Source organism: Spinacia oleracea, chromosome 4 (assembly GCF_020520425.1).
Source record: "Spinacia oleracea cultivar Varoflay chromosome 4, BTI_SOV_V1, whole genome shotgun sequence".
Classification (NCBI taxonomy): Eukaryota; Viridiplantae; Streptophyta; class Magnoliopsida; order Caryophyllales; family Amaranthaceae; genus Spinacia; species Spinacia oleracea.
In genome coordinates, this window is record NC_079490.1 from 169,789,738 (window position 1) to 169,807,966 (window position 18,229).

General features: G+C 36.4%; 3 protein-coding genes across 3 annotated transcripts; 2 read left to right on the top strand and 1 right to left on the bottom strand.

Annotated features, from left to right (window-relative positions):
- Window positions 1–47: 47 nt before the first annotated feature.
- Window positions 48–3,945, top strand: LOC110805372 (RHOMBOID-like protein 5). The gene is made up of 5 exons (XM_022010960.2): window positions 48–480; window positions 1,711–1,874; window positions 2,748–2,926; window positions 3,413–3,663; window positions 3,789–3,945. Exons 1-5 carry the CDS (start codon window positions 197–199, stop codon window positions 3,862–3,864), a joined length of 954 nt encoding a protein of 317 aa, XP_021866652.1. The 5' UTR covers window positions 48–196; the 3' UTR covers window positions 3,865–3,945.
- Window positions 3,789–11,839, bottom strand: LOC110805373 (DCC family protein At1g52590, chloroplastic). The gene is made up of 5 exons (XM_022010962.2): window positions 11,600–11,839; window positions 11,278–11,335; window positions 5,517–5,624; window positions 5,125–5,217; window positions 3,789–5,021 (listed from the first exon to the last, which is right to left on the bottom strand). Exons 1-5 carry the CDS (start codon window positions 11,772–11,774, stop codon window positions 4,928–4,930), a joined length of 528 nt encoding a protein of 175 aa, XP_021866654.1. The 5' UTR covers window positions 11,775–11,839; the 3' UTR covers window positions 3,789–4,927.
- A 2,002-nt stretch (window positions 11,840–13,841) lies between these two features.
- LOC110805380 (uncharacterized) lies at window positions 13,842–18,013 on the top strand. The gene is made up of 8 exons (XM_022010971.2): window positions 13,842–14,049; window positions 14,978–15,090; window positions 15,554–15,625; window positions 16,051–16,086; window positions 16,443–16,488; window positions 16,678–16,765; window positions 17,000–17,057; window positions 17,714–18,013. The coding sequence occupies exons 1-8, from the start codon at window positions 13,971–13,973 to the stop codon at window positions 17,762–17,764; spliced, it is 543 nt and encodes a 180-aa protein (XP_021866663.1). The 5' UTR covers window positions 13,842–13,970; the 3' UTR covers window positions 17,765–18,013.
- The last annotated feature ends 216 nt before the right edge of the window (window positions 18,014–18,229 follow it).

The following is an 18,229-nucleotide window of genomic DNA, read 5'->3' on the forward strand; positions in this document are numbered from 1 at the left end:
AGTTAGAAAAAAAAATTGTAACATTTAGTTAGAAAACATCCACATTCCTCTCTGTTTTCTTCCCCCCCCCAAAAAAATCAAACTTAGTGCCAATGCCAACCTCCCAATAACAATTCCTATCTCTCTTCCTAATTTTCCTCCTTTCATTATCCTCTTTCTCTCCTACCTCCACCCTCCTCCCTCCTCTTTACCAACAATGGGGAAGAGGGATGTCGAGACCGGCATTGGCGGCACCTTCTACCACTACACGCCACCACCTCCGCCGATTTATCCACCGCCTAGGGAGCCGTATCTTTCGTGGCTAGTTCCTCTCATATTTGTAGTCGATATAGCTTTATTCGTTTTAACAATGTACGAAAACAACTGCCCCGCGACCCTTGTGGACGACCCTGATCACCAATGTCTTTTTCGTGAGCATTTGGGCAGGTTTTCCTTTGAGCCTCTCAACAAGAATCCCCTCCTTGGCCCTTCTACTGCTACGTGAGTTTTTGTTTTTCTAACCCATTATCATAAATATCAAGTTTTTGATGACATTTTCCATTAAATATATGTATTTGCATTATTATAATTCAACTCATATTGGTTGGGGGGGAAAAATGTTACATTCAGAAAAATAATTCAAGAGTTATTTTAATTATTATTTAATTTGTGTTGTTAGATCATTTGTTTAATTACTAATAACGTAGGGAGGATTCAATAACATGCATCCCATTTCATTTTTTATTTTTATTTTCATATTGCTTCAATTTGAAAAGGGGGGAGAAATTAATATATTTCATTTAGTTTTCGGCCTCCATAAAATTTAGCTTGTTTGATGAAAAATTACATACTCTAATAACCCTTTAATTAAAAAGTTATTTTGGCGATAATATTTCCACGCATAATAATACTATACCCGACTCTTGACTCTTGTATTAGTCGAGATCAAACAAAATAATTGTCATTGAATTTTACAGAGTACTCCGTAATTAAGAATGCAAGCATACATATTTAGAGGTGATACAAATGAGGTATTGGTCTAGTGGTTAACACTGATGGCATGTGTACGAAATGCATCAGGTTCAAAACACCTCCCCCATTGTAATTTATTATTGCCCTTGTGGCTCATTTGCACAAAAAAAAAAAAAATTGAGGTGATCATGGACCGACTGGACTTTGAGGAGAAAAGTAACATATATAGACCTAGTAGTATTTAAAAAGAAAAACAATGGATAAATAGATGACACGTGTCATCGATCCCCAATTTTCATCCATGAATTTTATTTTTTTGGGAATTTTCTTTTGTTGTTTGTTATACGAAGTATGCACTTTACAACTTCAACGCCTCTGCCACTTCATCTTCTTCATTCAACATTAATTCACAGTTTAATTTATATATCCATTCAACATCTTCTACTCCATCGCCCTTTTTAACCACTCAATACAAATTCGCCATCTAATTTAATTTTTTCAACTTTCAAATTTCACCTCTATATAAATCATAATTTCTACTAAAATAACAAGCTTTCAAAAAAATTAGCACTTTAAAATACGACTTAATAACGGGATCAAAAGCTAGTTTTAAACATAAAAATCATGCCCAGAGCCTAAATTTTATTACGTAGAGGACGAAGATGAGCCTCATTTATGGTCCGATCAACCTAAGAAAGAAATGGTTAGATTATCTCTTTCAACTTCTAATAAAGTTGCAATTTCTTCAATTTGATTCAGGCTGCAAAGAATGGGAGGACTTCGGTTAGAGATGGTAATACAGGATGGTGAATGGTGGAGGCTATTCTCTTGCTTATGGCTTCATGCAGGAGCAATTCATTTGATAGCCAATATGATCAGCCTTCTTTTCATGGGGATCCGTGTTGAAGAAGAGTTTGGATTTTGTAAGTGATATTCTTTTGGATTTTGTTTGTTCAAGTTAATCCTCAACTAATAAAATCTCTAGCAGTAATAAACGACTTTAAAAGCGTTTTTCTCTCTTCATTTTACCTCAGATACCCGTGTCGGATCCTCAACACTCGGACATGGGTATGGACACTACGACACTTCATTTTTGGACCAAAATCATGCAACTTTTTCACAAAATAGTTGTGTCGGACACTTGGACACACCCGTGTCCAGTATGGGTATCCGAGTCCGGGTAACATAACTAGGTTTTTCTTCATAGATATCTTTTCCCTATCCTTACCATTTCAGATGAGATATTTGGAGAAATTTCTAAACAATCCCCTTGATTGGCATATCAAGTGGCATTCTCGTAAACATAATGAACAAATATACAATCTGAAAATTGCAACATACAGTCTATTTGATACTTTAAAAAAATAAAAATAAAAGAAAATAATTTTAATATAAAATGAGATAGTATATTTAATATTTAGATTGTATATTTTGACAATTTATTTACGAAAATACCCCTTAATATGCTTTGCTCACTAATTATGGAGATTGACCGGGTGGAACTCAGATATTTGAGTAGTAGAGAAAATTTATTAACAGACCCACATGCTAAGGGGTGGAATTGTATTACCTGGAATTAAGTATGAGCCTTTCCTTGCATAATTACATACAAACTCATCCCTGTTACCACCAACTAAATTGCCATTAAGGGTTACACTAAATACTTGTACATGAAATCAGATTAAGGCTAATGTTCTGCCAAAAAAGGGAAACAAAACTTCTGTATGTTTTGATTTTGGTCATCATTCTTTATCTTAGTATGTTATAACAATGAACATAAATCTGTTCAATTGCAGGGAGAATAGGACCACTATATGTGCTATCTGGATTAGGAGGAAGTTTGATGTCTTGTCTGCATGTCCTCCACAAACAGAGAGTTGGGATAGTTTCAGTTGGTGCCTCAGGCGCACTTTTTGGACTACTTGGTGCCATGCTTTCGGAACTCATCACTAATTGGACTATTTACGCCAACAAGGTCACTTTTGTTATTTCTTTTGCTCACTACTCTTATCTACTTCCTCTGTTCTTATTTACATGACACAATTATTTATTCACGTTTGCCAATGTACGATTTCAAACGTTTAGTATCATCAATTATAGATTAGAAAAAATTATAAAAAAATTTGATATTATTGAGACAAATCTAACAAGACCCCACACGACTATATTTTTTTTCTTAAGTATAAATCACAAAAGAAAGCCAAATGAGCTTGTGTGAATATTGTCCAAAACCAGTTGTGTCATGTAAATAAGAACGGATGAAGTATTTTTTAAAACTTCTTCATTTGTTGTTGAATAGTTGTGTTTTAGGGTCCATTTGGTAGGAAAGAGGAAGTTTTGCGCTCTTTCGCTTTGATTGGAGTCCCTATCAAAGTCGAATAATCTTCTCCCCCCGTTTCTAACTTGAATGGAATCAATAAGCAGACATTTTCTGAGATTGAAATTATGAATTTTGTTGTAGTGTTCAGCAATAACATCACTTATTGTGGTAATAGCCTTGAACTTGGCGGTAGGGTTGATCCCAGGGGTGGACAATTCTGCACATATTGGAGGCTTTGTTACAGGGTTTTTACTGGGTTTTGTTCTCCTAATGCGACCTCAATTCGGTTATGTTAAAAGCAAGTACCTTCCTCCTGGTTATAAACAGAAATCCAGGCACAAGTTTTACCAGTATTTCTTCCTCCTACTCGCTCTCATTGCCTTAATTGTTTTGTAAGTTTTATGCCACAAAATCTCACCCCCCTTGTTTTAGTCCTCTTCCCTTTTTCTTCTGTTGAAATGCCTAGATTAATGAACTTAAAGAGTAATTAACTTTTCTTAATCTTTGCCTTCTGCAGGTATGCATATGGGTTTATTGAGCTATTTAAATCAATGGAGACCAGAAATCAGAATAGCTTTAGGTTATTAGAATAATTCTGTTTTTCACAACATCAACCATCAGAAACTTATTGATGTTCTACACTGAAATAAACCTAACTGGATCACCACCGACAAAGAAAATCCAGATTCTTACAAGCTTTTATCAACATCAGAACTTTTTTTACTGTTGAGTTTGCCTGCATCAATGTTGTTTCATTCTTTTCCTTCCTCTAGTTTAACCCTATCCTTTTAAGTTTCTCTGTGTTCTGTTCATTTATTGGTTTCAGAACCATAAGCAGTTCTTTGCACGAAGTATTTGTTTTTCGTGATTTTGTAGTTTTTCATTGGTTGTTAACAAGAACAAGAAATCATGTTCTGTTCCTCAAAACTTTCAGCTAATTAATGCGTTCAAGAAAGTTGTAAATACCTCTTTGTGTATATATTTACAATGACTTATCTAATAATATCCTCCTTTAGTCCCTTATTAAGTAAAAGGTTCAATTTCAGTCAGAAAGCTAAGCAAAGCGCTTCATCAATTTTCACATAGCAATACCTACACTGGTGCAAATTGTAGAAATATACCATCTAAATGCATTCTGAGCATGACAATGTAACACTATTACTATATACTAAAAGAGACACCAGGAATGACACGTGTCAATTCCTGGTGCGATTTTTTCCCGCCAAAACCACTTTCCCAAAAAACATGTATCTGTTTTATTTTATTTTTATTCTCTACCTTTTTCATAAGCAATTTATGAATGGTAACAAAATTTAGTTTATAAATTATGGCAATAATAGATACGACGTAATAATATTTATTCTAAATTGGTAATATTTTAGTCAAATCGCTATAGTAATAGTAAAAAATATATCAATCAATATTTTAGTCAAATTACCATATTAGCATTTTAAATATGCATATTATATGAATTAATTTAAACGAGTATGTTAAAAATGTTATAACTACGCAGTAGTTTGGGAGATATTCATTTAAATATTTTGTGAAAAAAAAATGATCAAAATCCGTGCGTGCACGGGATCTAATCTAGTACTGTACTATATACATGTATCAGGATTAGATGTACGAAATTCTCAAGGAAGAAATTGATGACATTCACTGATCTAAATAAATCTCGCACGACTCTGACTTACCAAAAATGTTGTAACGGTTGTTTGCTAAATTGTCGTATGCAAAATCACGAACGAGCCTGTGGTAGTTACAGGAAAAAATTGTTAAAAGGTCAAATTAGAGACTTGTCCAGCTGCAAAGATGGGATAATTTCTTAAACAGCAAAATATTAAATTACTCACAAAGGTAAAAGTTTCAGGAAGAATGCCATCTGTGGGAATGGTAAATTTATGTATTCCATGATCTTTAATACAGCTTCAGACTTGATGTAAGATCTGCAGAAACATGCACAGACAGTTGGTTTTAGAGGGAAATCCAACTAAGTAGGATCACACAGTCTTCTGTGGTGCAGTGAGTTGATGAGATGCAGTAGGAAACAGGAAAAATCAAGAAATTTGTGAATTATGTGTATTACATATCAGTGGGTACCAAAGAAAAACAAATGTCACTAATAATCACTGATTGCTTCCCAAAAGATAACGGACTCTAGAGCATGGAGCAGTGAGTTTTTTTTCTTGTTCGACTCTAGATCAATAAACCAAGAAACTCGTATATTATCAAAACAAACTCGTACCTCTCTTTTTCAACAAGGACAACACTTGATATATCATCAGGAGCTCTTCCTGATCTCCTTAACAAATTCTTTCCTGCTTCACTTTGTAGAGCTTCATATCTGATTTTCCTGCAATAATACCCAATAGAAAACAATCAATCTTACATCTACAGATTTTTTCTACCCGAAACCATGTAAATATCAGATGATCATACTATTAGCATATGCACAAAGCAAAGATTCTTTTTCATTTGTTAGAGACATAAGCATGTAATACAAACATATACTACCTCCGTTCCTAAATGATCTTTACGCTTAATATTTGCATGGTAGTTAAGAAACTTTGGTGAGCATGTGATGGTGGGGGTAACAAGTGGGAAAATATTAAGGCTTATATATATATATATATATATATATTGTGTATTTTGTAGTTGGGCTTTAATAGGCTTAGCTTGTATTTAGTAATACTAAGTCTAGGAAAGCCCGTAGCTAATGCTGTAGTATATAATACCAATTCCAATGCAATACAAACTCAAGGAAAATCATAACCCTAATAAACTTGTCATGGTATCGGAGCTAGCAGCCTAGCAAACCCTATCATCTCAATTTTTTTCTCCTTCCTTTACATTTTCTTAATCTAGCCGTTCTTATTCAAGCTTGCACCAGCGTGACCTTGCTTAATTATGGACGGCGATGAATGATCGATCCCGCATCTCCGTATTACCTAAGTTCTGGAGATCAACCGGGCTCTATAATCACTCATGTGTTGTTACGGGGTGAGAACAATTATTTGGCGTGGGCTAGGGCAATGCAGCTCTCCTTACAATCTCGCCGTAAATTTGTGTTTGTTGATGGAACAATCACGCAACCTACAGAGAAGAAGAAGCTATTAGATTGGGTCACGGTTAACTCTATGCTTGTCTCATGGATGTTGAGGAGTATGGAGCCCAAGGTAGCTTCTTCGATTCCCTTTCATGATAATGCTAAGAAATTGTGGGATTTCTTGGCCAAGAAATATTGTATTGCAACTGGACCTAGACTCCAACAGCTACGTAGTGAGATAATGTCATGCAAACAAGCGAAAGGCATGTCTATGGAGGACTACTACACCATGCTTACGGGTCTGTACGATGACTTGATTCAATTTAAACCATTACGTACTTGTGAGTGTGGTAATTGCTCTTGTGATATGGCTGGAAAATTGGCAGCAGATAGAGAGGAGGAAATACTCCATCAATTTTTGATTGGAGTTAATGATGATTTGTATGCTACTGTGCGTACAAATTTGTTGTCAAGGGTCCCTTTGCCATCATTGGATGAAGCATACTTGGCTTTTGTGCAAGAAGAAAACTCAAGGGTGATTGCAGACACTCAAGCAACGAAGGACGTTGTCCAAACTCAATCAATTTTTGCTTTGCAAGCCGATCGTCCTAAGGCTCGATTTGATAAACCTGATAAGTCACAAATGACTTGTACTCATTGCAAGAGGGATGGTCATGACCACACTACGTGCTTCAAACTCCATGGCTACCCGGAGTGGTACGAAGAAATGCGAGCTCGTCGTACTCGAGGAGGTCCTGCTCGGTCTGGTTCAGCTCTTGTGGCAGCAACTCGTGGTCGTGGTGTTCCAGCCAGGGCAAATGCCATCTCTGGCAGTGTTGTAGGGGAGAGCAATGTCCCTTCTAGTGCAGCAGGCAGCAATGGTCCAGTAGCTAATGTGGAATATTCACCTGCTCAAGTTCAAGCTATTTTAAACCTCCTTAATAATAATACCCAGTTGGATAAAATGACAGGTGACTGTTCTGCTTCTCCTTGGATTATAGACACGGGTGCGTCCCGTCATGTCACGGGTGATGTTTCCCGTTTGATAAATACTCAATCTATTATTGCTTCCCCTCTCGGCTTACCAGATGGAACTCATGCTATTGCTACCATGGAGGGTCGTGCGGTTCTCTCTCGGGATTTAATTATTGAAAATGTTTTATATGTTCCTAAGTTACATTGCAATTTAATATCGGTGTCGCAATTAATTGATGATTCTAATTGTTTTGTTCAATTCACAGACTCTCTTTGTGCTATACAGGACCAACGTTCGGGGAGCCTGATTGGAGCCGGTGAACGGAAAGATGGACTCTATTATTTCCGGGGGATTCCTACAGTGTGTGCGGTGACCATTCCTGCAGTGTCTACATTTGAGCTATGGCATCGTCGTTTGGGGCATCCGTCTGATAGAGTTCTCAAGTTAGTTCCTACAATTCAGAATTGTCCGAGTAATGTTACAAAGAAATTAAATAAGGCATGTGGAATTTGTCCTCAAGCTAAACAACATCGTGATAGTTTTCCTGTTAGTGATAGCAAGTCTAGTAGAATGTTTGAATTAATACATTGTGATTTATGGGGGCGTAATTCTATTCCCTCTACAAGTGGTGCACATTATTTTTTGACATTGGTGGATGATTTTTCTAGAGCAGTTTGGGTGTATTTATTACATTCAAAAACAAAAGTTTATAAAGCTTTTCGTTCTTTCTTTGCCATGATTGAACGTCAATTTGAAACTAATGTCAAATTTGTTAGGAGTGATAATGGTACAGAATTTAAATGTATGTTGGATTATTTTGATGAAAATGGGATAATTTTTCAAACTTCTTGCGTTGGTACTCCTCAACAAAATGGTCGGGTAGAACGGAAACACCAGCACATTCTTAACGTTGGTCGGGCCTTGATGTTTGAGGGTAATCTTCCTGTTTCTCTTTGGGGTGAATGCATTTTGGGTGCTGTTTATTTAATTAATCGCACTCCGTCAGGTTTGTTGCAAAATAAAACTCCATTTGAGGTTTTATTTGGCAAAGCACCCGAATTGGATCATCTTCGAATTTTTGGTTGTTTGAGTTACGCATTTAATCATAAATCTAAGGGTCATAAATTTGTTTCTCGGAGTAGGAAATGTGCCTTTGTCGGTTATCCAAATGGAAAGAAGGGGTGAAAAATGTATGATATGGACACGGGGGAAATTTTTGTGTCCCGTGATGTTAAATTTCATGAACAGGAGTTTCCTTTTGCTACTGAAAATGCCGGCACAATTGGGAATGATACAGGAATATGCAATGAGAATAAGAGAGTTGACACTGGTTTTTTGGATGATTTGGAACATATTTTGGAAAATGATGTTGAGGCAGTTGAGGCCGCAGGAAGGGTGCGACACACTAATCCAGTCCACGGCGTGGCCGTGGATCAGTGTGCTTCTGTTGAGCAACATCTCACAAATTCAGCCCAAGCCCACGGTGAGTCATCACCTCCACCATCTCCTTGTCTCCAATCATCTCCTTGTCCCCTTGTCCAACCAACCCCTTGTCCCCTTGTCTCCTTGTCTCCTTCAATTGGCCCACAAAATCCACTTTTGGCCCAACATGCTCCCATTACTCCTACACAACAAGATGTGCTAGCCTCTCCACTTGGGCAGCAAGCCCAACCAACTCCTCAAGAGTTGGGCGATCTAGAAATGGCGGGTGAAGCTCCACTCGGCTTGGGTAAAGGCTTTCGTCTCAAACGTCCGTCCGTTCTACTTAAGGATTATGTAGCACACACTGTACAAGTAACGAGTCCATCTCCATGTTCATCCTCCTCCACTAGCTCCTCAGGTACTCCTTATCCTATAGCACACTTTGTGAATTGTGATAAATTTTCAATACGACACCGTATATTTCTTGCGGCTGTGCTTGCGGGACTTGAGCCAAAAACTTTTAATGAGGCAATGAAAGATGCTGGTTGGAGAGAGGCAATGCAAAAAGAAATTGGGGCCCTCGAGGACAACGAGACTTGGGTCATGGAAGAATTACCGCCCGGACAGAAAGCTCTCGGATGCAAATGGGTATATAAAATCAAGTTCCATGCGAATGGTACAATTGAGCGACTGAAAGCGCGCTTGGTCATTTTTGGGAATCATCAGGTCGAAGGAATTGATTATAATGAGACGTTTGCTCCGGTGGCAAAGATGGTTACCGTTCGTGCTTTTCTTGCAGTAGCAGCGGCAAAGAATTGGGAATTGCATCAGATGGATGTTCATAATGCATTTTTACATGGTGACCTAGACGAGGAGGTATACATGAAACTGCCACCAGGATTTAACGTCAGGAAACCCGGAATGGTTTGTCGCTTGAAGAAGTCTCTTTATGGTCTGAAACAAGCACCTAGGTGTTGGTTTGCTAAGTTAGCTGCATCTCTACGGAGTTATGGTTTCCTTCAGTCTTATTCAGACTATTCACTCTTCACTTTCACAGCGGGCAAGGTTTAACTTAATGTGCTTGTGTACGTTGATGATTTGATTATTTCTGGTAATGACTCTTCCGCTATTGCTTCTTTCAAACAATATTTGGGCGAATGTTTTCATATGAAAGATCTGGGCGTGTTGAAGTATTTTCTAGGCATTGAGGTAGCTCGTAGTCCAGAGGGAATTTTTCTATGCCAACGGAAATATACTCTTGATATTATTGCCGAAGCGGGATTATTGGGTTCGAAACCTGCAGGATTTCCCATAGAACAAAATCACAATCTCGCTCTTGCAAGTGGTGCTCTTCTCGATGATCCGGAACCCTATAGGCGCCTTGTGGGGCGTCTTATTTATTTGTCATTTACTCGCCCTGATTTGGCTTATACAGTTCACATATTAGCGCAGTTTATGCAAGCACCGCGTCAAGATCATTGGGATGCCGCCATTCGGGCCGTTCGTTACTTGAAAGGGTGTCCGGGACAAGGGATTCTTCTCCGGACTGACTGTGATCTTACTTTGTCTGGTTGGTGTGACTCTGATTGGGCTAGTTGCCCCTTGACTCGACGATCTTTCACCGGTTGGTTAGTATTTCTTGGTGGTTCACCCGTGTCTTGGAAAACGAAGAAACAAAATACCGTTTCACGCTCGTCTGCGGAGGCCGAGTACCGTGCCATGGCAACGATCACTTCAGAGTTGAAGTGGCTAAAAGCCTTACTTCACAGCCTTGGTGTCGTTCATCCTAGAGCCATGGCCTTATTTTGCGATAGTAAGTCCGCTCTTCACATTGCTCAAAATCCTGTCTTTCATGAACGAACAAAGCATATTGAGATTGACTGTCACTATGTACGGGATGCTATTCAAGAGGGCATTATTACCACTAGTCACGTATCCACCGACGATCAGCTTGCTGACATTTTCACGAAGGCATTAGGGAAGCGCAAATTCTTGTACTTACTTCGCAAGTTGGGCATTTGTGATCTCCATGCTCCAACTTGAGGGGAGGTATTAAGGCTTATATATATATATATATATATATATATATATTGTGTATTTTGTAGTTGGGCTTTAATAGGCTTAGCTTGTATTTAGTAATACTAAGTCTAGGAAAGCCCGTAGCTAATGCTGTAGTATATAATACCAATTCCAATGCAATATAAACTCAAGGAAAATCATAACCCTAATAAACTTGTCAGAAAATGAGTGGTTGTAAATTGTCCAACAATGCAAGTGGATAAAAACTAATGACTCACATAATAAAACATTGCAACTTGAATGTTTTAGTGCACCAAATAAGGGTGTAAATGTAAATTTTATATGCCAGAAATAAAATAAAGTAGAGTGTAAAGAACTTCCAAGAACGGACTAAAACGGAAAACGTAAAAAACTTTCAGGAACGGAGGTAGTATATGGACTTCCTAATGTTACTAAGTCATTGATAAGTGCCTTAAATGTCTGGAATAGTAACTTCATAAGTAAACAGGCAGAGATCTTGGAGGAGCAAGGGAAGAAACCAACCTATTGCGGTCATTGTCACGAACAAACTTCACACCACCATTGCATAGGTTGCAAACACCTGACATATAACAGGACAGTTTGGAATGTTAAGACAGTCAGAGTTGTATTCATGCATAACATTCGGGTTTAGTTGTCAAGTTACTGGTTCATCCGAATTATTGCAATAGCTATCAACGTGACTGTTAATTTCGGACCAACATTGTAATTCAGAAACAAACAATTTATGAAGTTCATCTCCATATGTATTACTCTAGGGTTTCGATTTCAATAAAATTAGTAATTAACGCGAAATAAGTAATTAGAAAGATGGTTACCGACTTACCGTCAAAGAGCATGATTGGGCGGGAATCCTGGTCAAAGAAGCTGGAAGTGGCTTTCACCCAATCTGCTGTATCTACGCTGACACGTGTCTCCGACGAGGACATCACCGGAATTCGAGAAGTACGACGAGGAACGACCGCTGCCACCCCCACTCCGCCGGTAAGCATAGTCGCCATTTTAATCAAAAAAATTTGGTTCTTTCCTTTTCTATTTCCTTTTGCTAAGTTGTGATTTTTTGCTTGTTGTTTGCTCTCTTTGAAGGAAAGCGTGAATGGGTGCTCCACGTGGAAATTTGGTCACCACTTAGCAAATTACTATGAATTTTACAAATTTATATATAAGGCGGTTTTACAAAAGATCGCGTTGTTATCATATAAGTTAAACAATTAAATCAATTAGTTAAACATTAAAACTAATTAGTTAATCACTAGAACTAATTGGTTAACCAATGAAACCAATTAGTTAAGCAATTAAAGTGGTCTTTTCGGTAACACGGTCTTACACAAAAGTTGTCGTATGAATTTTTAGTAAAGTTTAGGGTAATTTGAAAGCGTTTACAGAAAAATTATTAAGGAATACTTCGTATTTAGTTTTGAAATATTTGTCAAATACTACATCTGTTTCATAAAGTTCTTTACGCTTTGAAAAATGTGTCCAAAATTTAAAACTTTGACCATAAATTCTCACTATTATATCTATTAAAAATTATCATGAGATATCTTGTTAGATTCGTCTCAAAATGTATTTTATAAATATCAAATTTTTATAATTTTTTGGCATATAGATTTGGATATATTAACGGTCAAATATTGCACCGGAGTTCGTGCAAATAGTAAGTATAAATTTTTTTTTAAACAGAGGTAGTACAATTCAATAAAGTTGTCTATTTGTCAGTACAAGTTTACAACATCAAATTTTCAGATTAGTAAATTATAAACTTAAACTTTATGCATCACTCTAAACTACAACACCAAATCACTTTCTGGCAACTTTATTCATCACTTTAAATTACAACCCGCGTCACTTTCGGGCAAAAACCTTCAGAATATGATGTCATTAATATAAATAATAAAAAATTCCAAAAAGCTATAAACATAAAATAAATCATTAAAAAAACACATTAATTTTCAAATTATTCATTTTTTAATTATTTGTTATTTTTTAAGAAAATTATGTAATTTTGTTCTAATAAGATTAATGATATCATATTTCGATTGATTTCGCCGGAAAATGACACGGGGTTATAATTTAAAGTGAAGGTGCAAGTTTAAGGTTGTAATTTACGAATTTGAAATTTTGAGTTGGTAATTTGCAAATTTGGAAGTTTGAGATTGTAATTTACAAATTTAAAAGTTTGAAGTTGCAATTTACAAAGAGGAAACTTTATTGGGTTGTATTTAGCAAATATTTCTTTAATTTTCTCGTAAAATTGTTGACGTGGACAATGGAATAGGAATCACAGAGTATTTGTTCAAGGGATTATTCTTGCGTGGACCTGGTCCACAATAATATTAGTGTGGACCCAAAATCAATAATTTTCTTTAACACCCTTTTTATATACATAGTGATCTTTATTGATCATATAGTTCCTTTAATTTATTAAACACCAAATTTCTTAGATATAGTAACTATTTTTCTTATCATAGTAACCTATGTTTTTAAAAGTTAATGTGACTTTAAATCATATTATTTAAGCGCAACATGTATCAACTACCCCAATTTGATTTTTTTTTCTTCATAATAATCATAATAAACATGTCAAAATAAATTAGGAACAAGGTAATAACCTTCTTTTAGGCATGATCCACACTAAATTTAGTGTGGACCAAGTCCATTTAAGAATCGGTGTTGTTCAAGAGATTCATTTTGAGAATTTAGACATATTTTAATATTATTTTGAGAAATCATAAATCTAATGGTAAAGTGTTGAGGGGTGGTATTAAGAACTGAGATAAAATCTCGTCTACATAATTCGTCGCTTTGTTTTTTTGTAGCTCTCTTTACACACAAATAAAAAAGAAATCTAATTGATTGAATGAATCGATAAAAATATGTGGCTCGCTGTAATTAGCCAGACTGACGCGTGGCTCGCTGCCCATATTTATACTCACTATTTTTCCTCATTAATGAATAAAAAACCATGATTGAAACTAATCTAAAAAAATAGTAATAAAAACTTCAAAAAGTTATCAATGAGCCCAAATAATTTTTTTTGAGCAAGCCCAAACAAAATAATAATATCCCCTTAAATATAGAAGCTCACTTCCGTCAATGTCTTAACAGTTAACATCGTTTAACGTTTCCCAACACCAGAACAACGTCAAGTCACCGGGCGTTCAATCTCGCCGGAATCAGGTCAAAGGAGTGAGAAAATGGCGTGGGTCAGAGATCAAATCGACGCTGTCAAATCCATTCAGATCAGACAACTTCTCATTCAAGCTGTCAGTCTTGGTGAGTCCTGTTTCCCCTTTTGTGTTTTACAAATCTCCAATTGGACCTAAATTATTCATTTTTCTCTTAATTAGTAGTGTTTTTGGTTGACCGGTATGATTTTTTGTGTTGAAATGGATATAATTGTTGCTCAATTTGGGTTTAATTTTTATTAGGGTTTAAGTATTGTATGTTGATTGCAATGGTTTTTTTCGAGTTGAATTGTATGATTTCCTGGAAATCTGATCTGGAATCGGGTAATTGATACATTTTATGCTTTCCTGGAATTCTGATCTAGAAGGGGGTAATTGAGACATGTTGAACTTCAGCATTGTTGAATTTGGTGGGATTCTGCGTTTCGGAATGGTTGTTTTGGTTCAAGAGAAGTAATCAGAACTATGAGTCGAAGAAATGCCCGTATTCGAATCCTAGGAGTTAACCTATATTGTGGGTTTTTGTGATGATAAAAATGATTGTAGAAAGCCTTTGATTGAAACGCATTGAGTTGGATACTTACAAGAGGCTTTGGCTACGACATTATAGGGTAAAATAGGCACACTTCCTAGTCATTGTTGACTCATCAAACTAGTGATAGGTTGTGTATGTTAATTTTTTACCCTTTTGCAAGTCTTATTCTCAACCGCTGTCGTGTAATGAAAGCACTCTCCGTACTTGTTGGCCCGTCCCTGAATGAGACAGAGATCCACTCTAGGAGTTGTTGTTTACTCTCAATCCACAATGAGAACCCTCCATATTGTTCTAAAGTAAAAAGGTTGCCTTTTTGTTTCACTGCTTCTTTGTTTAGACTTTATAGAGTTTCTGGTGGAGTGTATAGTAAGAGATACTTCATAGCTGACAATAAGACAGAGAATTTACAACTTCAATCCATCTTATATAAATGTGGTGGGTTTTAATGATCTTAATTAATGTATTCCTTACTCTCTCGTAGGGATGATTGTTACCTCTGCACTGATAATATGGAAGGCATTGATGTGTTTTACTGGTAGTGAATCTCCTGTCGTTGTTGTCCTTTCTGGAAGCATGGAACCTGGTTTCAAGAGGGTGAGTCATGCCTAATTTTGGTTTCTATGATTATGTTTTTTAGTTATCAATAAACAACAAAGCTAGTTTCTTGATACTTTGACAGTTCCAGTACTTTATACATATATGGGGAGGTATATACAGATTGTAGATTTCCTTTCTATTACAATGTATATTTGGGATGTTTTTTAAAGATGCTGAATAGGGAAGTTTGCTTCTTTTCTCTTTATTTTGTTGTGAGTTATGGTTGTTTAAAATGGCTTATATGGTGGTCATTAGTCTGGTGCTTTCTGTTGTTCCATTCTCTTTGGATTGATTTAGCAAGAAAATTAACTAAAGATTATTGTGCTCATCCATTTGGTCCCCTTGGCCGCACACGAACCTCACATGTTCCGTCACTTGATGCCTTTTGACTCCAATAAATGGCTGATGAGTTGCACTTTCAGATTAATGCATAATTTGACTTTATTTTTATTTTGTGCAGGGAGATATATTGTTTTTACATATGAGCAAGGATCCTATTCGCGCAGGGGAAATAGTTGTGTTTAATGTTGATGTAAGTAATCTTTTGCTTTTTTGTTTTTTAACATCATGGTTTTATACGAGGCGAACTTGCGAGCTGATGATATCTGTTTTTATATTCCGTATTTATAGCCTTTCTGTCTGAACATGCTAGCTGCTTTGTTTTGAACGAGACCTGCACAAGATGAGTTAAATTTTAAGCACTGCTTTTTTTATTTTGTAAAATTGTATGGTTTTTGTTTATCTATTATATGTCCTAGAGGCTAGAGCACAATATTTTCTATGTGTGGCAGATAGCAACAGTATTATTTTCTTAGTGCTTGTTGTTGTTGGATATATCTTATTTCAGCCTTTTGTTTGCTTTGGTTTGTAAAAATCTGTGCATAATTGATTGTTACTAGTTTTCTGGCATTTCCCTTGCTTACCAACCGAAATAAATTGTATGCCACTTCTTTGCAGGGTCGTGAAATTCCAATTGTCCACCGAGTTATCAAGGTATGTCACATACTAATTAATATCTTTGTCAAAAAGGTTAAAGATGTAATGTTGAGAATCCAGCTTGAAAGTTCTATGATTTGTGGTTCTGTATTACGATTGCATTGGCTATGTGAGCATATTAGGATTGAAATCAATGAACATAGAGTCTAGTGTTTAGTTACATTTTATCAGCTTTTAACATTTAGTCAATGTTACTTGGAAATCATCCATGATTATCTGCTAGGTGTTAAACTGAAGAATTACATTAATGCCTTGATGATATCAGATGCAATTCTCTCTGGTAGCGGTACTTTATATTTCGATATGGTTGTTACTGTTATGATGTTATCAACCTATCATTGATATTCTTACAGGTTCATGAGCGGAAAGATACTGGTGAAGTTGATGTCCTTACAAAAGGTACTAACATATTTCAAATTAAACTTTCTGTTTCAGCTGTTGGGTGGTTGCGTTACCCAATTTAGTAATGTAGGCCTTAATTGGCTGGTTTTTTCACTACGGCTACTGGCACTCTTTTCTCATGGCATGTCATGCTGTGTTTGTTCCTTCCTGTCTCCCTCTGACTTCATATTTCCATGCCATTTCCAGGTGACAACAACTACGGTGATGACAGGCTTTTGTATGCTCATGGTCAACAGTGGCTTCAACGGCACCATATAATGGGCAGAGCTGTAGGGTAAGCCTTTGCATCCTTTTTGCTTGTATACTTGCAAAATTGATTTGTGATTTGGTCATATCAGAGTATTCAGTATTGCGAAGCATAACAAAGAATGTTACCAATTGCACTTTTGGGCTGGTTCATCGCACAATTGTGTTGCTATACTTTCAAATTTTCAATGCTGTATAAATATGTGTGTCTGCTTCTAACGGATTTATAATTTACTTGTTTTTTCCAATTTTCGTGGTTCAGATTCCTACCATATGTTGGCTGGGTTACAATCATCATGACTGAAAAGCCAATGATCAAGGTAAAATTCTCAAGTCCTTTGTATAATGTAAAAGTTGCATAAAACTTGAGTATTTGTAACCCTTATATGAGTTTGACATTGAATAATGTGAGTTGGGTTCCTTTTAGCCCTTCCTCTTATTTCTTAAATCTTAATTGGAGTTGTGCTGGACTGTTGTAACAGACGGTGAACGGTAAGAGTAAAATGTGAAATTGTTGATTTACAAAAAGTGTGTGGATGTGTGTCTGGGATGAGGAAGGGGGGGAGGAAGAAGGAAGGCTCAAATTGTTTTGTTTAACTGAGAGACCACACTTCAAAACGGATTTAGATTTCATTTCCCACTTAAACCAATAAACTTAACAATCCGTAACCAAGTTTCTTTTCTTGTATGTTTTCCCCTGGTTTTTTTTTTTTTTTTTTTCTTTTTAAAAATTCCTGACCCTTTCCTCGTTTGAACCAATACCCCCTTAGTCTCTTGCCTTCGATAGTCATGAGAAGGTTTGAATGAAAAAACTGGGTTACATTCTTACTAACCAAGCATATTTGTTGATGTAATTTGATTCATCTTGAACAAATGAACCAGTTTTATCTTATTACAGGTTTACGGCAATCTGTGTATGATTCATCTTCTTGTGTCAGGCTGTTTGAATAACAGAAATTTTTGTTTGTTGTTGTAGTATCTACTGATAGGTGCCTTGGGGTTACTTGTCATTACTTCCAAGGATTGAGGAAACAAAAGTAGTTGGTGCAGATTCAATGTGGCACTGAAGAAAGGCCTGTTTCTGTGGCTTAGCAGCATTCACTTAGTCTTTTCTTTTCTTCTTTTTTTTTGACGGGCACTTATTAGTCTTTTTTATGCCTGTAGTCTGTTAGACAGAAACTAAAAGTGGAGAGTTTATAAGGGTGATTTTGGCCAATATGCAGATTACTATGATACAATATGATATATATTGATAAGATTTGACCATTTACAACAAGTATGACTGCTAAGAGCGAGGAAATCTTGATAGCTTATCTGAACTTTATCCAGTTGATAACACGTACAGGAACTAGAGGATCCAGTTGTACCTACACGAGCCGAGGCTGCAAAATTTATGAAACTGTTATGTTACGGGCCAAATTAGCTGTTTGGGAATGCAAAGTATTTGGAAATGGATTTGGCGCAATTTCAAGCCATTTAAAAATTAAGGTCT

What these genes read in the sequence shown, in the direction of transcription:
- LOC110805372 (XM_022010960.2), top strand. Translation starts at nt 197, where the DNA reads ATGGGGAAGAGGGATGTCGAGACCGGCATTGGCGGCACCTTCTACCAC. An exon ending in TGAAGAAGAGTTTGGATTTT is followed by an intron (nt 1,875 to 2,747) that starts GTAAGTGATATT and finishes GTTCAATTGCAG; the next exon opens with GGAGAATAGGACCACTATAT. An exon ending in GGACTATTTACGCCAACAAG is followed by an intron (nt 2,927 to 3,412) that starts GTCACTTTTGTT and finishes ATTTTGTTGTAG; the next exon opens with TGTTCAGCAATAACATCACT.
- LOC110805380 (XM_022010971.2), top strand. Translation starts at nt 13,971, where the DNA reads ATGGCGTGGGTCAGAGATCAAATCGACGCTGTCAAATCCATTCAGATC. An exon ending in TAGTTGTGTTTAATGTTGAT is followed by an intron (nt 15,626 to 16,050) that starts GTAAGTAATCTT and finishes ACTTCTTTGCAG; the next exon opens with GGTCGTGAAATTCCAATTGT. An exon ending in CTGAAAAGCCAATGATCAAG is followed by an intron (nt 17,058 to 17,713) that starts GTAAAATTCTCA and finishes TTGTTGTTGTAG; the next exon opens with TATCTACTGATAGGTGCCTT.
- LOC110805373 (XM_022010962.2), bottom strand. Translation starts at nt 11,774, where the DNA reads ATGGCGACTATGCTTACCGGCGGAGTGGGGGTGGCAGCGGTCGTTCCT. An exon ending in CCCAATCATGCTCTTTGACG is followed by an intron (nt 11,336 to 11,599) that starts GTAAGTCGGTAA and finishes GTTATATGTCAG; the next exon opens with GTGTTTGCAACCTATGCAAT. An exon ending in TTCCTGAAACTTTTACCTTT is followed by an intron (nt 5,022 to 5,124) that starts GTGAGTAATTTA and finishes TAACTACCACAG; the next exon opens with GCTCGTTCGTGATTTTGCAT.